Here is a 16022-nt window from a genome sequence, read left to right as displayed (position 1 = left end):
ATATTCATTAAAAATTTATCTCTTTTCAACCATTCTTGAGGTATATATCAAAAATATGTGGTCTTACTTTCTAAGGGTATCTTACATTTAAAAATGTCTTGTAGGGCATTGTGTATCCCACTCCAATAGTCTTTGATAACGGGGCAATCCCAGAAAATATGATAATGGTTTGCATTTTGATTTCCACAATTTCTCCAGCAAACAGGGAGGTTACTATCATAATGGGGTTTCTGAGAGGGTGTAATAAAATATCTTATCAAGTTTTTCCATCCAAACTCTCTCCATTTCTGTGAACTGGTACACTTCCATTGATACCTCCATATTATTGTCCATTCTTCCTCAGATATAATTATCCCTCTTTCCTTCTCCCATTTTGTTTTAATGTATGAAGTCGAATGTGTTTTAAGATTTGACAAACCCTTATACAAGCTTGAAATGATTCTACTACCATTATCTGAATTCTATGCTTTTCTAAATAGTTCTATCAAACATGTACTTGCCTTGGTTACATTTTTAACCCTCCTATGAACTGCAAATGCCAATAAAAGTCTTGTTTTTCTAACAGGTGTTTCTCTTTAAGCATTTCAAAACTGAACAGTGTTCCTTCTTTCATTATATTGCAAAGAACTGTTATTCATTTAGCTGTTAGATGCTGGTCTTACATTTGATCTATGCCATCAGTGAGTACATTTACCTGGAGTGCTGCCACAAGAAAACATCATCCATCATCAAAGATTCCCACCATCTTGGCCATATTCTCTTCTCTCTACCAACATCAGGCAGAAGGTATCAAACCCTTAGGTCCCACACCACCAGCCTCAGGAACAGCTATTACCCTATAATTATCAGTCTCCGGAACTGGCATAGATAACTTCATTCACCGCTACTCTGAACTGATTCGATGACCTACAGACTCTCTGTCGAGGACTCTTTACAACTTGTATTCTCAGTAGTGTTTTTATTTTCACAGTTTATGTTCTTTTGCACTTTGGTTGTCTGTTAGTCTCTGTTTATGTCTAGTTTCTCAAAAAATTCTGTTGTATTTCTTTTTTTTCCTGTACAGGGTATGTTCCTGCTGAAGAATCCAAGGTATGAAAATGAACATGGTAACATGTACATACAGTACCTTGATAATAAATTTACTTCAAACTTTGCCTTCAAATTGTCTTCCTGATCAGACCCTCAATATCCCTAAAGAGCCAGGGTTTCATAACCCTGCTGGCTTTGCCCTTCACTCTTCACTCTAACAGGAACATGTTGGCCCTGAGTTCTCCCCAACTCTCTTTTTAAAGCCTCAAACTAGCCAATTGCCCTTTACCTGCAAAAAAATCCCTCCCAATCACTCTTTGCAAGTTTCTGTTGAAAGCCATCAAAATGAACTTTGCCATACTCTAAAGTGTGTGGACCAATCCTATCCTTTTCCATAACTATTTTGAAACTAATAGAATTCATGTCACTGATCTGAAAGAGCTTCCCTTCCCCACTGTCACTGCAGTGGAGGGTGGCTAATGTGCCTTGTTGAAGAAAAACTGCAAAGACAAGCCAGGAAGCCACAGTCCAGTGAGCTTACATGGTGAAAAGTAACTTGAAGGGATTCTAAGAGTCAGGAATTAATGCATTTAGAAAGGCAAGGTATGATTACAAAAGACAGCATCACTATATGCATCAGATATCATGTCTCATGAATTCGGTTGAGATTCTTGAAGAGGTAACCAAGAGTATTAACAAGGACATGGCAGTAGACATTACTTACATGGATTTTAGAAAGACTTTTGACAAGGGTGGTCTGAAAGGTTAGACCACATGAGATCTAGGGTGAGATTGCCAAATAGATTTTTAAAAATGGTCTTAATAATAGAGACAGAGGTTGGCAGTGGAGGCTAGCTTATGTAGTTCAGAATCAGGTAAACCATGTTCTTATTAAAGATCATCATGCAATATAGCCTTTTAAGAAACTGCCTATTTAGACATATTTTACTATGGTATGTTATGGAAGCTGTATCCTTGATGAAGAATGAAGACTGATTTGTTTATCTCTTTACTGTAGATGTGGTTGGAGCTAGATTCTCAAATCACTGACGCAGCTAATGGAGCAAAAGACAATGTGAAATTTCTGCAAGCATTGGAGAAAGTTTGTCAGCCACTTTATGATTCTGATCCAGTAAGTATTTTCTTTCTGAAGGATTTTCCAGTTTTCTGCAAAATTTATAGTTAGCAGTAAAAACTTTACTCTGATCAGCTCATGATAGCACATAGAAGCAGAATCATAGAAATTTAGAGCACAGAAGTAAATCAGTCAGCCCCTTTTTGATTATGACTCTTAAGGGGTTCTCCAAGTACCTCTTAAATAAAGTTTGCAATTCTGTCTCCATCCCTATTTAGAGTCAAGAAGTCGTTCAGCATAGAAACATGCCTACCAGGGGAAATAGACTGACTACACTGAGATTAGGATGTTAGAAATGGTGAGGATGGGTGTGGGACAGGTAACAGAGAAAGAGTTCAGGGGCAGGGGGTGGCTTGGGTGCAGGCACATCCAGCCCTGAGACACCAGGCAGGTTAAATTAATTCCAAACAATTGGATATTGAACATTACGGAATACCTCCCTGGTGCTTCCTGCTCACCCCCGCTCTTCCTTTTTTCCCAACCATGATTCCCCTCTCCCTGTCCCTTTCCCACTCTCAGTCTACAATAGTGACTCATATCAGAATCAGGTTTATCATCACTCTCATATGTCATGATTTATATTTTGTTGTTTTGTGGCAGTAGTACAGTGCAGTACATTAAGTTACTAAAGCACTGTGCAAGTGTCTTAGGCACCCTAGCTATTCCCCCTGGTAAGTGTGTTCCTATGCTCCTTGCATAATTTTCCATGCTTCTATTATTTCACCTTTTATTTTCCTTCACTCCAGGGAAAACAGAGCCAGCCTACCCATTTTCTCCTTATAACTCAAGCTTTCTAACTCAGGCAACATTTTTGTGTATCTTTTCCATACCTTCTCTAACTTTTCTGTAATGTGACATGCAGAAGTGCCTACAATAATCTGTGTGGTTTAACTGATGTTTTGTACAGCTGTAACATAATGTTCCAACTCTTGTACTCTGTGACTCAACTTACAAAGCCAAGCATGCCATTGGCCTTATTCATCATACTGTCTACTCATGTTGCGACTTTCAAGGAACTATTTACTTGTACCCATGGCCTCTTCATTTAATAATGCTCACCAGCCCAGCCATTCAGCAATCTAACATTAGGCAACCTTCTTCACTGTTCACCATACAATCAATTTTGGTGTTATTTGCAAGCTTAGTACTTATCCCAAATATATTAATATTTTGGTTGAAAATGTACATTCAGTGGCCACTTTATTAGGTACCCCCTATACCTAATAAAATGCCTACTGAATGCATGCTAGTGGCCTTCTGGTACCTCTAGCCTATCACCTTCAAGGTTCAATGTGTTGTGTGTTCAGAGATGCTCTTCTGCACACCTCTCTTATAACACGTGGTATTTGAGTTACTGTTGCCTTGCTGCCTGAACCAGTCTGGCCATTCTCCTCTGACCTCTCTCATTAGCAAGGTATAGTATTTTCACCCATAGAATTGCCACTCACTGGATGTTTTTTGTTTCTCACCCAATTCTCTGAAAACACCCATCTTTCAGCACCAATCATTCCACAGTCAAAGTCACTTAGATTGCAGTTCTTCCCCCTTCTGATGTCTGGTCTGAACAACAACTGAACCTCTCTTCCTTCAGTTAGTCCTGACAAAGGGTCTCGGCCTGAAACGTCGACTGCACCTCTTCCTACAGATGCTGCCTGGCCTGCTGCGTTCACCAGCAACTTTGATGTGTGTTAACTGAACCTCTTGGCCATGTTTGCATACTTTTATGCATTGAGTTGCTGCTGCATTATTGACTGTTTAGATATTTGCATTAATGAGCAGATGTATTGCTGTACCTAATAAATTGGCCACATAGAGTATATGACAATAGTTTCTGTTATCCAATCTAAAAAAACACCCCTCCGCTACCACCCTCTCTGTCCTACTACCAATGGAAAATTGTATCCAATTTTCTAGGTCACCCTGGGTCCCATTTGTTCAAACCTTCTAGAGAAGCTTACCATGTGGGATCTTTTATATAGGCATCCGTTAGTCTCGTGAGACCTTGGAAGGTTTCCAGAGCGCATGCCTGGGCAAGTTTGTATAGATGACCGGCAGTTGCCCATGCTGCAAGTTTCCCCTCTCCACGCCACCGATGTTGTCCAAGGGAAGGACACTAGGGCAGATACAACTTGGCACCTCAGAGCAATGTGTGGTCAAGTGCCTTGTTCAAGGATACAACATGCTGCCTGAGCTGAGGCTTGAACTAGCGACCTTCAGATCACTAGACCGACACCTTAACCACTTGGCCATGTACCAACACTGTGGGATCTTAATGAAAGTCCTAATTAAAGGCCTTTGAAAACAACTTCTACCACCCTACTTTTGTAAGCATTCTTAGTCATCACCTCAAAAGACTCAATCAAATTTGTGAGATATGATTTTCCACTTAGAAAGCAATGCTGAATATCCCAAATAAGTTGATCACAAGGGACTGCAAAAGAAACTGCTGGAGGAACATAGCAGGTCATATTTCCCTTCATAAAAAAGGAATTATACAATCAATATTTTGGGTCAAGATTATCTACTTCCATCTCCTGATCCACCCCTCCAGCCCTCCTTTCATCCAGTTTCTTACCCCTCTCTACTTATTCCACCTGCCCATCACACACATACTCCTCCCACTGGATCTCTTCCCCCCACTGTTCTCATCTGCCTAACCTATCTTATTTGGTCCCATGCTTCACCTTCTTTTCAAATCAGATTTCATCATCTATACCCCTTTGTTAACTCCACCTTTCACCTTCAGCTTCTTGTCACTATTCACAACTTTCTCTCCATCTGCTAATCACTCCTTCTCACCTGGATCCACCCATCGCTTACCAGCTCAAACCTCACCCCATCCCTTCACCTCTTTATAAAGGCTAACTCCTCTTCATTTCCTCAGTCCCGATAAAGGGTCTCAATTCAAAATGCCGACTGTTCATTAAACTCTGAAGATGCTGCCTGACCCTCTAAATTCCTCCAGCAGTTTGTTTCTTATTCCTATTTAGTCTATTCCTTTCTAAGTGCAGACCTTGTTTCTCAGAATCCTTTCCATTTACTTTACCACGGCTGAGGCAAGCTCATCCACCTGTAGTTGTTTGCTTTATTCCTGCTGCTCTTCTTAAGTAAAGGCACAACATCAGCTATCCTCATGTCTTCTGATGCCTCACCTGTGGACAAAAAGGATACAAAGTTACTGCTAAGAGAATTGGGCCTCTCCGGTTATATATACGTTAAAGGAATCTTCCCTCAGTTCCCTTTGTTCGAAAGAAAATGCTTACATCATCAACTTATTCACTTGGGCAAACAAAAGAATGTTAACATCTGAAAAACAAACTTTCTCGAACTGCCTCATTGGTAACTGAATGGACATTCTTTGTTTTTTCATACGTTTTCTTCTTTCAGGTTAAAACGGAATTGATTTCTACTATTTTCAAGTTCTTTGGCTTTAAATGTCAACCACAGCTGTTCACCCAAATTTGCAATTTTATCCTTAAAGTACGTGCAGAGAATAGACACCCTATCTCCTGAAGTCTGTATCAGTGCAGCGATCAACTGTCTTCCATTTTGTAATGTATCGAATGTGGCCTCATCCAGATGGCTACCTTTGATTGCATCGAGTTGGAGTTATGTGTACATTTGGGTATTGAAATACTATGTAAGCTATTGTCTGTCCACAGGTTTGGCAATGTTGCCATGGAATATTGCATTCAGTTGAACTCCACCATATCATAAAATGTCCTTGAGGCTCTGAAGGAAAATGAGAAAGTAGATATTGCATGCAGAATGTCAAAGTAATTTGACAGGCCTTCTTACCAAAGCTTTCAAAAAATTATCAAAGCCTTGCTTGTTTGACTGTGAATTGGGCTCTGTCAGTTTTGGTATGTTTTTTGTAAGTGCTTTTTCATACTCATCCATTCTTACAGCCTGGAGGTACGTATTTATTTGGGTATTGATCTTTATCGCTGACTGATGGTGCATTGATTTGTTATTTGGTCCAGATGTTGATCCAGTTTGACTAGTTCACTGAAAGCACATCACAGGTAGACAGGATTGTGAAGAAAGGATTTGGCATCCTCATCTTCATCAGTCAGGCACTGGGTATAGAAGTTGGGATATTTTGTTTCAATTGTATAAGATGTTAGTGACACCGCATTTCAAGTATTGCGTACTGTTTTTCTGGCACTGTTAGAGGAAATATATCAATAAACTGGAAAGAGTGCAGAGAAGATTTGTGAGAATGTTGCCACGATTGAGGGCCTGAGTTATAGGGAGAGATTGGGCAAGCTGAGACTTTATTCCTTGGAGCATAGAAGACTGAGTGTGACCTTATAGAGGTGAATAAAATAATGATGCGCGTAAATAGGGTGAATGGTAAATTGATTTAATATTGTCTCATATACAAAGGTACTTTTTTCTTGCATGTCAAACATACACATAAATTCATCAGATCAGTGTGTTGCGGTAGTATAAGGGAAAATCAATAACAGAATGTGGAATATAGTGTTACAATTACAGAGAAACTGCAGTGCTGACACAGATAAAATGGCAGGCATTGGCATGGTAGATTGTGAGGACAAAATTCCACCTTATTGTACAAGAGGTCTGTACAATAGTCTTAAAATAACAAGATAGCCTGGAAGTATGTGCTTTTGAGCTTTTCTCTCTTCTGCCTGAAGGGAGTGGGGGAGAAGAGAGAATGGATTGGGAGTGTTCTTTGGTTATATTGACTGTTTTACCAAGGGAGTGAAAAGTGTACCAAGGCTGGTTTTTGTGTTAGCTGAGCTGTCCACAACTTGGACAATTTTATATGTTATATTTTAAATTTACTTTGAAAGGCTACTACAGCATAGAACATTGAATAGTATAAGCACAAAAACAGGTTCTTTGACCCATGATGTTGTGCAAAATTAATTAAGCTAGTACTTAAGCATCTAACAATTTGCCTTCTGCCTATACAATCAAAGTTCAAATTTATTACCATATACAACCATGAGATTCATCTTCTTGCAAGCACTACAAAAAGTAACACGATAGTATTCACAAAAATAAAACACATAATGAGACTGTCACATATCAAATTTGCAAGGGACAAATTGTGCAATAGTAAAAAAAAAGTAAACAAATTACACATGGAACATCAACTGCAGAGTCCTTGAAAGTGAGTCCACAGCTGCAGAGCTGGTTCAGCTAGAAGTGAGTGAAGCTAGTGCAGGGGCCTGATGGCCACAGTGCAACTTCTGCTCCTGAACCTGATGGCATGGGACTCACTACTTCTTCACCACCTGCCTGATGGTTGCAGTGAGAAGAGAGGAAGATTGGTCAAATGCAGGCAGGCAGTGCTGAACACCTGTTTGTTTTTGGATCTCATACTCAATGAATTTAATCTTGCTGAACACTTTAATCGTTGCAAGTAATAGAGCCGAGCACAGGTTTGTCTTCTGCTCTCAGGCCTTTGTGCAGCATCCATCCCCAACAATGGCCTGTTCTGATCTATCCGCACTCTTAAGAGTCTAGTTTGCTGAAACTCTCAGGAGATTGCAAAAACATCATTTCATTTAGTTAGTGCAAAAGTACATCCTTTAAGGCAAGTTGCAGGCTGCAAACTGTAGTGATGACAGTTCAGAAATATATCTACCAGAATACCTTGTAGTTTTGTGAGGTGCTTATAAAATGTCGCTGTTGGTCACCAGCACCATTGCGCTCCATAACCCTCTAATCTCTGCATGTTCACATTTGGAATATTGTGAATTTGCTGGTCACCTCATTATAGGAACAATGTGAAACTTTAGAGAGGGTGAGGAGATTTACCAGGATGCTGCCTGGATTAGAGAACATGTCGTATGAAGAAAGGCTGTGTAAGCTAGGGCTTTTCCCTGTGGCATAAGAGGAATGAGAAGTGACTTTATAGGGTGTATAAGGTGATAAGAGGCATAGGTAAAGTGGACAATCTGTGCTATTTTCCCAGGGAGGCAATGCTAATATGAGAGGGCATAATTTTAAGGTTGTTAAGGAAATTACTCAAATATATTTACAACTGTTAGAGATATTACTCAAATACACTACTTGGATAGTTTTGGACTTTGAAGTAAAGAGAACTTTATTCATTATATAATAGGGAGTGGAACTGCTAACAATGGGTTTCGAACTCCAAATAGTACAGAGAGCACAGCTCCTTTTATACATGTACAAATCTATTGCAAAAGCCAAGTCAGTTTGATTCCCTTATGAAAAACTAGGTTCACATGCAGTTCTCTTGTGATAAGCTATACCCATAGCAACAGACAAAGCTAAAAATTCAGTCCTGTGTACAAGTTAGTTTTAACAAAGATAGTTTGTCTCATATCCTTGAGGCTAATTTTTACAAGGTAAGCTACTGCAAGTATTTATTCTAAGAATTGTCTCTGCGAAAAGCAAAGGCCATATCTTTCACAAACTAAGCTGCAAACTGGCTTCCATACTCAAAAAGCCAATATTAACCCTTTGTCTATCAAAATCTTCAACTCTCTATCTTTTTCTCCACAATCCTCTTCTTTTTGATCGCAAGATCAACCATAAATATCAGAGTTGCAAATAGGGCATCATAACCCAGTGGTAGGGGTCTCATTTTTAAACATTCCTCTTCATTATACTCCGGGTCATAAGTATCAATGTTAACCAGAGGGAGCATAGAAAAGGGACAATTTGTTAAACGAGATAGGGTTGCACATATGAGTCGAATGGTCAAAACACATACTATTACTATATGATTATAATTCTAAAATGTATTAGCGGTCCCCTCAAACCACCAAAGAGGTTCCCACAGGGTCACCATCCTCTTAGGAGGGTTATAGCCATGGAATTTTTCTCCAGTCTTACATATCTGTGCTACACTTTTCTGGATGTGGCTGGCCAGGTGGGTTATGTTTTCAAATACATCAGGAATATAGGTACAACATTCCTGTCCTATAATGGCACATGTTCCTTCTTTCTCAGCTGAACTAAAATCTAGGGCTGTCCTGTTTTGCAGGGCCACAGTTCGAGTGGCTATTACTTCAGCAGTTAAGCCTAAATTGGAAGGAGGCGAATGTTGTCCCCTTGTTCAAAAAAGGTAGTAGGGATAATCCGGGTAATTATAGACCAGTGAGCCTTACGTCTGTGGTGGGAAAGCTGTTGGAAAAGATTCTTAGAGATAGGATCTCTGGGCATTTAGAGAATCATGGTCTGATCAGGGACAGTCAGCATGGCTTTGTGAAGGGCAGATTGTGTCTAACAAGCCTGATAGAGTTCTTTGAGGAGGTGACCAGGCATATAGATGAGCGTAGTGCAGTGGATGTGATCTATATGGATTTTAGTAAGGCATTTGACAAGGTTCCACACGGTAGGCTTATTCAGAAAGTCAGAAGGCATGGGATCCAGGGAAGTTTGGCCAGGTGGATTCAGAATTGGCTTGCCTGCAGAAGGCAGAGGGTAGTAGTGGAGGGAGTACATTTGGGTTGGTGGGTTGTGACTAGTGGTATCCCACAAGGATCTGTTCTAGGACCTCTACTTTTCGTGATTTTTATTAACACCCGGATGTGGGGATGGAGGGGTGGGTTGGCAAGTTTGCAGATGACACAGAGGTTGGTGGTGTTGTAGATAGTGTAGAGGATTGTGAAAGATTGCAGAGAGACATTGATGGGATGCAGAAGTGGGCTGAGAAGTGGCAGATGGAGTTCAACCCGGAGAAGTGTGAGGTGGTACACTTTGGAAGGACAAACTGCAAGGCAGAGTACAAAGTAAATGGCAGGATACTTGGTAGTGTGGAGGAGCAGAGGGATCTCAGGGTACATGTCCACAGATCCCTGAAAGTTGCCTCACAGGTGGATAGGGTAGTTAAGAAAGCTTATGGGGTGTTAGCTTTCATAAGTCATAAGACATTTTTGAAATTTTCATTATTTTTTTTCTCCAACGGCGTTCTGAGAGGCGGGACTGCGCAGGCGTGTGACATCGGGCAGTGCAGCGCGGCAGATTTAAAAGGGCAGACATCCTGCTTCGGGTTTGATTTTAAGAAGGAGTCTGAGAGTCTGAGTGGGAGTGTCGAGAAAGACATTTTTGAAATTTTCGTTATTTTTTTTTCTCCAACGGCGTTCTGAGAGGCGGGACTGCGCAGGCGTGTGACGTTGGGCTGTGCAGTGTGGCAGATTTAAAAGGAACAGAGCCTCATAGAGTGGGCAGCGTAGTTTGCGGGCTGCGGAGTGAGCCGGGAGCAGAGTGAAGACTTAAGGGCTTCGGCTCAACGGGCTTAGGCGGAAACAGGCGAGGAAGGTTTGGCATTCATTTTCTGTTGTTATTTGAGGAGAGGGGCAGTATGAGTGTGAGGGCAGTTTGCTGTTCTCGGTATCGGATGTGGGAGGCCCTGGAGTCTCCAAGCCTCCCGGACATCTATATCTGCGCCAAGTGCATCGAGATGCAGCTCCTAAGGGACCGCGTTACGGAACTGGAGCTGCAGCTCGATGACCTTCGTCTGGTCAGGGAGAGTGAGGAGGTGATAGAGAGGAGTTGCAGGCAGGTGGTCACGCCGGGGCCACGGGAGGCAGACAAGTGGGTAACGGTTAGGAGGGGGAAGGGGAAAAGTCAGGTAATAGGGAGTACCCCGGTGGCTGTGCCCCTTAACAACAGGTACTCCTGTTTGAGTACTGTTGGGGAGGACAGCTTACCCGGGGGAAGCGACAGTGGCCGTGCCTCCGGCACAGAGTCTGGCCCTGTAGCTCAGAAGGGTAGGGCAAGGAAGAGGAGGGCAGTTGTGATGGGGGACTCAATAGTAAGGGGGTCAGATAGGCGATTCTGTGGACGCAGTCCAGAGACCCGGATGGTAGTTTGCCTCCCTGGTGTCAGGGTCCGGGATATTTCTGATCGTGTCCAAGCTATCCTGAAGTGGGAGGGTGAGGAGCCAGAGGCCGTGACATATAGGTACCAATGACATAGGTAGGAAAAGGGATGAGGTCCTGAAAGGAGAATATAGGGAGCTAGGAAGGGAGTTGAGAAAAAGGACCGCAAAGGTAGTAATCTCGGGACTACTGCCTGTGCCACGCGACAGTGAGAGTAGGAGTGCGATGAGGTGGAGGATAAATGCGTGGCTGAGGGATTGGAGCGGGGGCAGGGATTCAAGTTTTTGGATCATTGGGACCTCTTTTGGCGCAGGCGTGACCTGTACAAAAAGGACGGGTTACACTTGAATCCTAGGGGGACCAATATCCTGGCAGGGAGATTAGCGGGGGCTACTGAGGTGACTTTAAACTAGAATGGTTGGGAGGTGGGAATCAAATTAAAGAGGCTAGGCGTGAGGAGGTTAGTTCACAACAGGGGGATGGGAACTAGTGCAGAGAGACAGAGGGGTGTAAAGTGAGGGTAGAAGCAAAAAGTACTAAGGAGAAAAGTAAAAGTGGCAGGCCGACAAATCCAGGGCAAGCATTAAAAAGGGCCACTTTTCAGCATAATTGTATAAGGGCTAAGAGAGTTGTAAAAGAGCACCTGAAGGCTTTGTGTGTTAATGCAAGGAGCATTCGTAATAAGGTGGATGAATTGAAAGTGCAGATTGTTATTAATGATTATGATATAGTTGGGATCACAGAGACATGGCTCCAGGGTGACCAGGGATGGGAGCTCAATGTTCAGGGATATTCAATATTCAGGAGGGATAGACATGAAGGAAGGGGAGGTGGGGTGGCGTTGCTGGTTAAAGAAGATATTAACGCAATAGAAAGGAAGGACATAAGCCGGGAAGATGTGGAATCGATATGGGTAGAGCTGCGTAACACTAAGGGGCAGAAGACGCTGGTGGGAGTTGTGTACAGGCCACCTAACAGTAGTAGTGAGGTCGGAGATGGTATTAAACAGGAAATTAGAAATGTGTGCAATAAAGGAACAGCAGTTATAATGGGTGACTTCAATCTACATATAGATTGGGTGAACCAAATTGGTAAAGGTGCTGAGGAAGAGGATTTCTTGGAATGTATGCGGGATGGTTTTTTGAACCAACATGTCGAGGAACCAACTAGAGAGCAGGCTATTCTGGACTGGGTTTTGAGCAATGAAGAAGGGTTAATTAGCAATCTTGTTGTGAGAGGCCCCTTGAGTAAGAGTGACCATAATATGGTGGAATTCTTCATTAAGATGGAGAGTGACATAGTTAATTCAGAAACAAAGGTTCTGAACTTAAAGAGGGGTAACTTTGAAGGTATGAGACGTGAATTAGCTAAGATAGACTGGCAAATGACACTTAAAGGATTGACGGTGGATATGCAATGGCAAGCATTTAAAGGTTGCATGGATGAACTACAACAATTGTTCATCCCAGTTTGGCAAAAGAATAAATCAAGGAAGGTAGTGCACCCGTGGCTGACAAGAGAAATTAGGAATAGTATCAATTCCAAGGAAGAAGCATACAAATTAGCCAGAGAAAGTGGCTCACCTGAGGACTGGGAGAAATTCAGAGTTCAGCAGAGGAGGGCAAAGGGCTTAATTAGGAAGGGGGAAAAAAATTATGAGAGAAAACTGGCAGGGAACATAAAAACGGACTGTAAAAGCTTTTATAGATATGTAAAAAGGAAAAGACTGGTAAAGACAAATGTAGGTTCCCTGCAGACAGAAACAGGTGAATTGATTATGGGGAGCAAGGACATGGCAGACCAATTGAATAATTACTTTGGTTCTGTCTTCACTAAGGAGGACATAAATAATCTTCCAGAAATAGTAGGGGACAGAGGGTCTAGTGAGATGGAGGAACTGAGCGAAATACATGTTAGTAGGGAAGTGGTGTTAGGTAAATTGAAGGGATTGAAGGCAGATAAATCCCCAGGGCCAGATGGTCTGCATCCTAGAGTGCTTAAGGAAGTAGCCCAAGAAATAGTGGATGCATTAGTGATAATTTTTCAAAACTCGTTAGATTCTGGACTAGTTCCTGAGGATTGGAGGGTGGCTAATGTAACTCCACTTTTTAAAAAAGGAGGGAGAGAGAAACCGGGGAATTATAGACCGGTTAGCCTAACGTCAGTGGTGGGGAAACTGCTGGAGTCAGTTATCAAGGATGTGATAACAGCACATTTGGAAAGCGGTGAAATGATCGGACAAAGTCAGCATGGATTTGTGAAAGGAAAATCATGTCTGACGAATCTCATAGAATTTTTTGAGGATGTAACTAGTAGAGTGGATAGGGGAGAACCAGTGGATGTGGTATATTTGGATTTTCAAAAGGCTTTTGACGAGGTCCCACACAGGAGATTAGTGTGCAAACTTAAAGCACACGGTATTGGGGGTAAGGTATTGGTGTGGGTGGAGAATTGGTTAGCAGACAGGAAGCAAAGAGTGGGAATAAACGGGACCTTTTCAGAATGGCAGGCAGTGACTAGTGGGGTACTGCAAGGCTCAGTGCTGGGACCCCAGTTGTTTACAATATATATTAATGACTTGGATGAGGGAATTAAATGCAGCATTTCCAAGTTTGCGGATGACACGAAGCTGGGCGGCAGTGTTAGCTGTGAGGAGGATGCTAAGAGGATGCAGGGTGACTTGGATAGGTTGGGTGAGTGGGCAAGTACATGGCAGATGCAATTTAATGTGGATAAATGTGAAGTTATCCACTTTGGTGGCAAAAATAGGAAAACAGATTATTATCTGAATCGTGGCCGATTAGGAAAAGGGGAGGTGCAACGAGACCTGGGTGTCATTATACACCAGTCATTGAAAGTGGGCATGCAGGTACAGCAGGTGGTGAAAAAGGCGAATGGTATGCTGGCATTTATAGCAAGAGGATTCGAGTACAGGAGCAGGGAGGTACTACTGCAGTTGTACAAGGCCTTGGTGAGACCACACCTGGAGTATTGTGTGCAGATTTGGTCCCCTAATCTGAGGAAAGACATCCTTGCCATAGAGGGAGTACAAAGAAGGTTCACCAGATTGATTCCTGGGATGGCAGGACTTTCATATGAAGAAAGACTGGATGAACTGGGCTTGTACTCGTTGGAATTTAGAAGATTGAGGGGGGATCTGATTGAAACGTATAAGATCCTAAAGGGATTGGACAGGCTAGATGCAGGAAGTTTGTTCCCGATGTTGGGGAAGTCCAGAACGAGGGGCCACAGTTTGAGGATAGAGGGGAAGCCTTTTAGGACCGAGATTAGGAAAAACTTCTTCACACAGAGAGTGGTGATCTGTGGAATTCTCTGCCACAGGAAACAGTTGAGGCCAGTTCATTGGCTATATTTAAGAGGGAGTTAGATATGGCCCTTGTGGCTACGGGGGTCAGGGGGTATGGAGGGAAGGCTGGGGCGGGGTTCTGAGTTGGATGATCAGCCATGTTCATAATGAATGGCGGTGCAGGCTCGAAGGGCCGAATAGCCTACTCCTGCACCTATTTTCTATGTTTCTATGTTTCTAAGTCGAGGGATAGAGTTTAAGAGTTGCAATGTAATGATGCAGCTCTCTGAAACTCTGGTTAGGCCACACTTGGAGTACTGTGTCCAGTTCTGGTCGCCTCAGTATAAGAAGGATGTGGAAGCACTGGAAGGGGTACAGAGGAGATTTACCAGGATGCTGCCTGGTTTAGAAAGTATGCATTATGATCAGAGATTAAGGGAGCTAGGGCTTTACTCTTTGGAGAGAAGGAGGATGAGAGGAGACATGATAGAGGTGTACAAGATAATAAGAGGAATAGATAGAGTGGATAGCCAGTGCATCTTCCCCAGGGCACCACTGCTCAATACAAGAGGACATGGCTTTAAGGTAAGGGGTGGGAAGTTCAAGGGGGATATTAGAGGAAGGTTTTTTACTCAGAGAGTGGTTGGTGTGTGGAATGCACTGCCTGAGTCAGTGGTGGAGGCAGATACACTCGTGAAGTTTAAGAGACTACTAGACAGGTATATGGAGGAATTTAAGGTGGGGGGTTATATGGGAGGCAGGGTTTGAGGGTCGGCACAATATTGTGGGCCAAAGGGCCTGTAATGTGCTGTACTATTCTATGTTCTATATTCTATGTTAAATAAGTATTATAACCACAGGCAAGACTAGACACTAAACTAATGAGGCAAATAAGTCTGCATATTGATACCACTTCATTTTCCTTCATTTTTCCTTCTTTTCTAGTTCACTATTGGACTCCAAATAGAGGGCTGATACAGTTTACACTTATTCCATGCACCCAATCAGCTTTGCTTTGTACCTTGACTGCCATATGGGTAGTTAACAGCACTTGATAGGGTCATTTCCACAGAGAGAGAGAGTCTCTTTCCAGTGATTTAATATATACATAATCATATACATAATTAAATAGATGTGTATTTCCTTTGCAGGTTTGGGCAAGGCCGCGGTCACTTTTCCTTGATTCATTCTAATAGCTTCACATAGAGTTTTTACTATTCTAGGGTTTTCTCATAAATCCATTTCAGCATTGTTTGGGCACTTGTCAAAGGGGACCTGGAACTTGTAGGCATGGGTCTTCCCATAAATACTTCAAAAAGGGTCAATTTGGTGGTCCTGTTAACATGATTTCTCAAGGTATACAGAGCAATCAGCAGCACCTCAGGCCATTTTAATCCCACCTCTTGGCATACTTTGGCCAGAGTGTCTTTCAGTACTTCCCTGATCCATTCCATTAATCCAGATAATTGTGGTTGGTAGGGCACATACCACTCCTTGGAGAATCCCTGGGCTTAGCCCAATGCTTTACCTAATTTCCACGTAAAGTACATTTCTCTATCACTATTAAACTCAAAAGGAATCCCAAATCAGGGAATAATCTCATTCATCAGTAATTTCACTATTGTCCTGGATTCATCTTTTCATGTGGGAAAGGCTTCTATCCATTTAGAAAACATGTCCACTATTACTAAGAGATATAACGCCCTGGGAGAGGTTTCTC

General features: G+C 42.3%; 1 protein-coding gene across 1 annotated transcript in view; it reads left to right on the top strand.

The window, feature by feature from the left end:
- LOC140210901 (dynein axonemal heavy chain 8-like) overlaps positions 1–16022 on the top strand; it is a 1093299-nt gene that overhangs the window by 86581 nt on the left and 990696 nt on the right. Inside the window, exon 8 of the mRNA XM_072280167.1 lies at positions 2048–2161. Coding sequence (XP_072136268.1) covers positions 2048–2161 — 114 coding nt within the window. The remainder of the gene's footprint in view (positions 1–2047; positions 2162–16022) is intronic.

The sequence above is a fragment of the Mobula birostris genome, chromosome 2, assembly GCF_030028105.1.
Source record: "Mobula birostris isolate sMobBir1 chromosome 2, sMobBir1.hap1, whole genome shotgun sequence".
Classification (NCBI taxonomy): domain Eukaryota; kingdom Metazoa; phylum Chordata; class Chondrichthyes; order Myliobatiformes; family Myliobatidae; genus Mobula; species Mobula birostris.
This window is presented reverse-complemented; position numbering and strand designations above follow the sequence as displayed.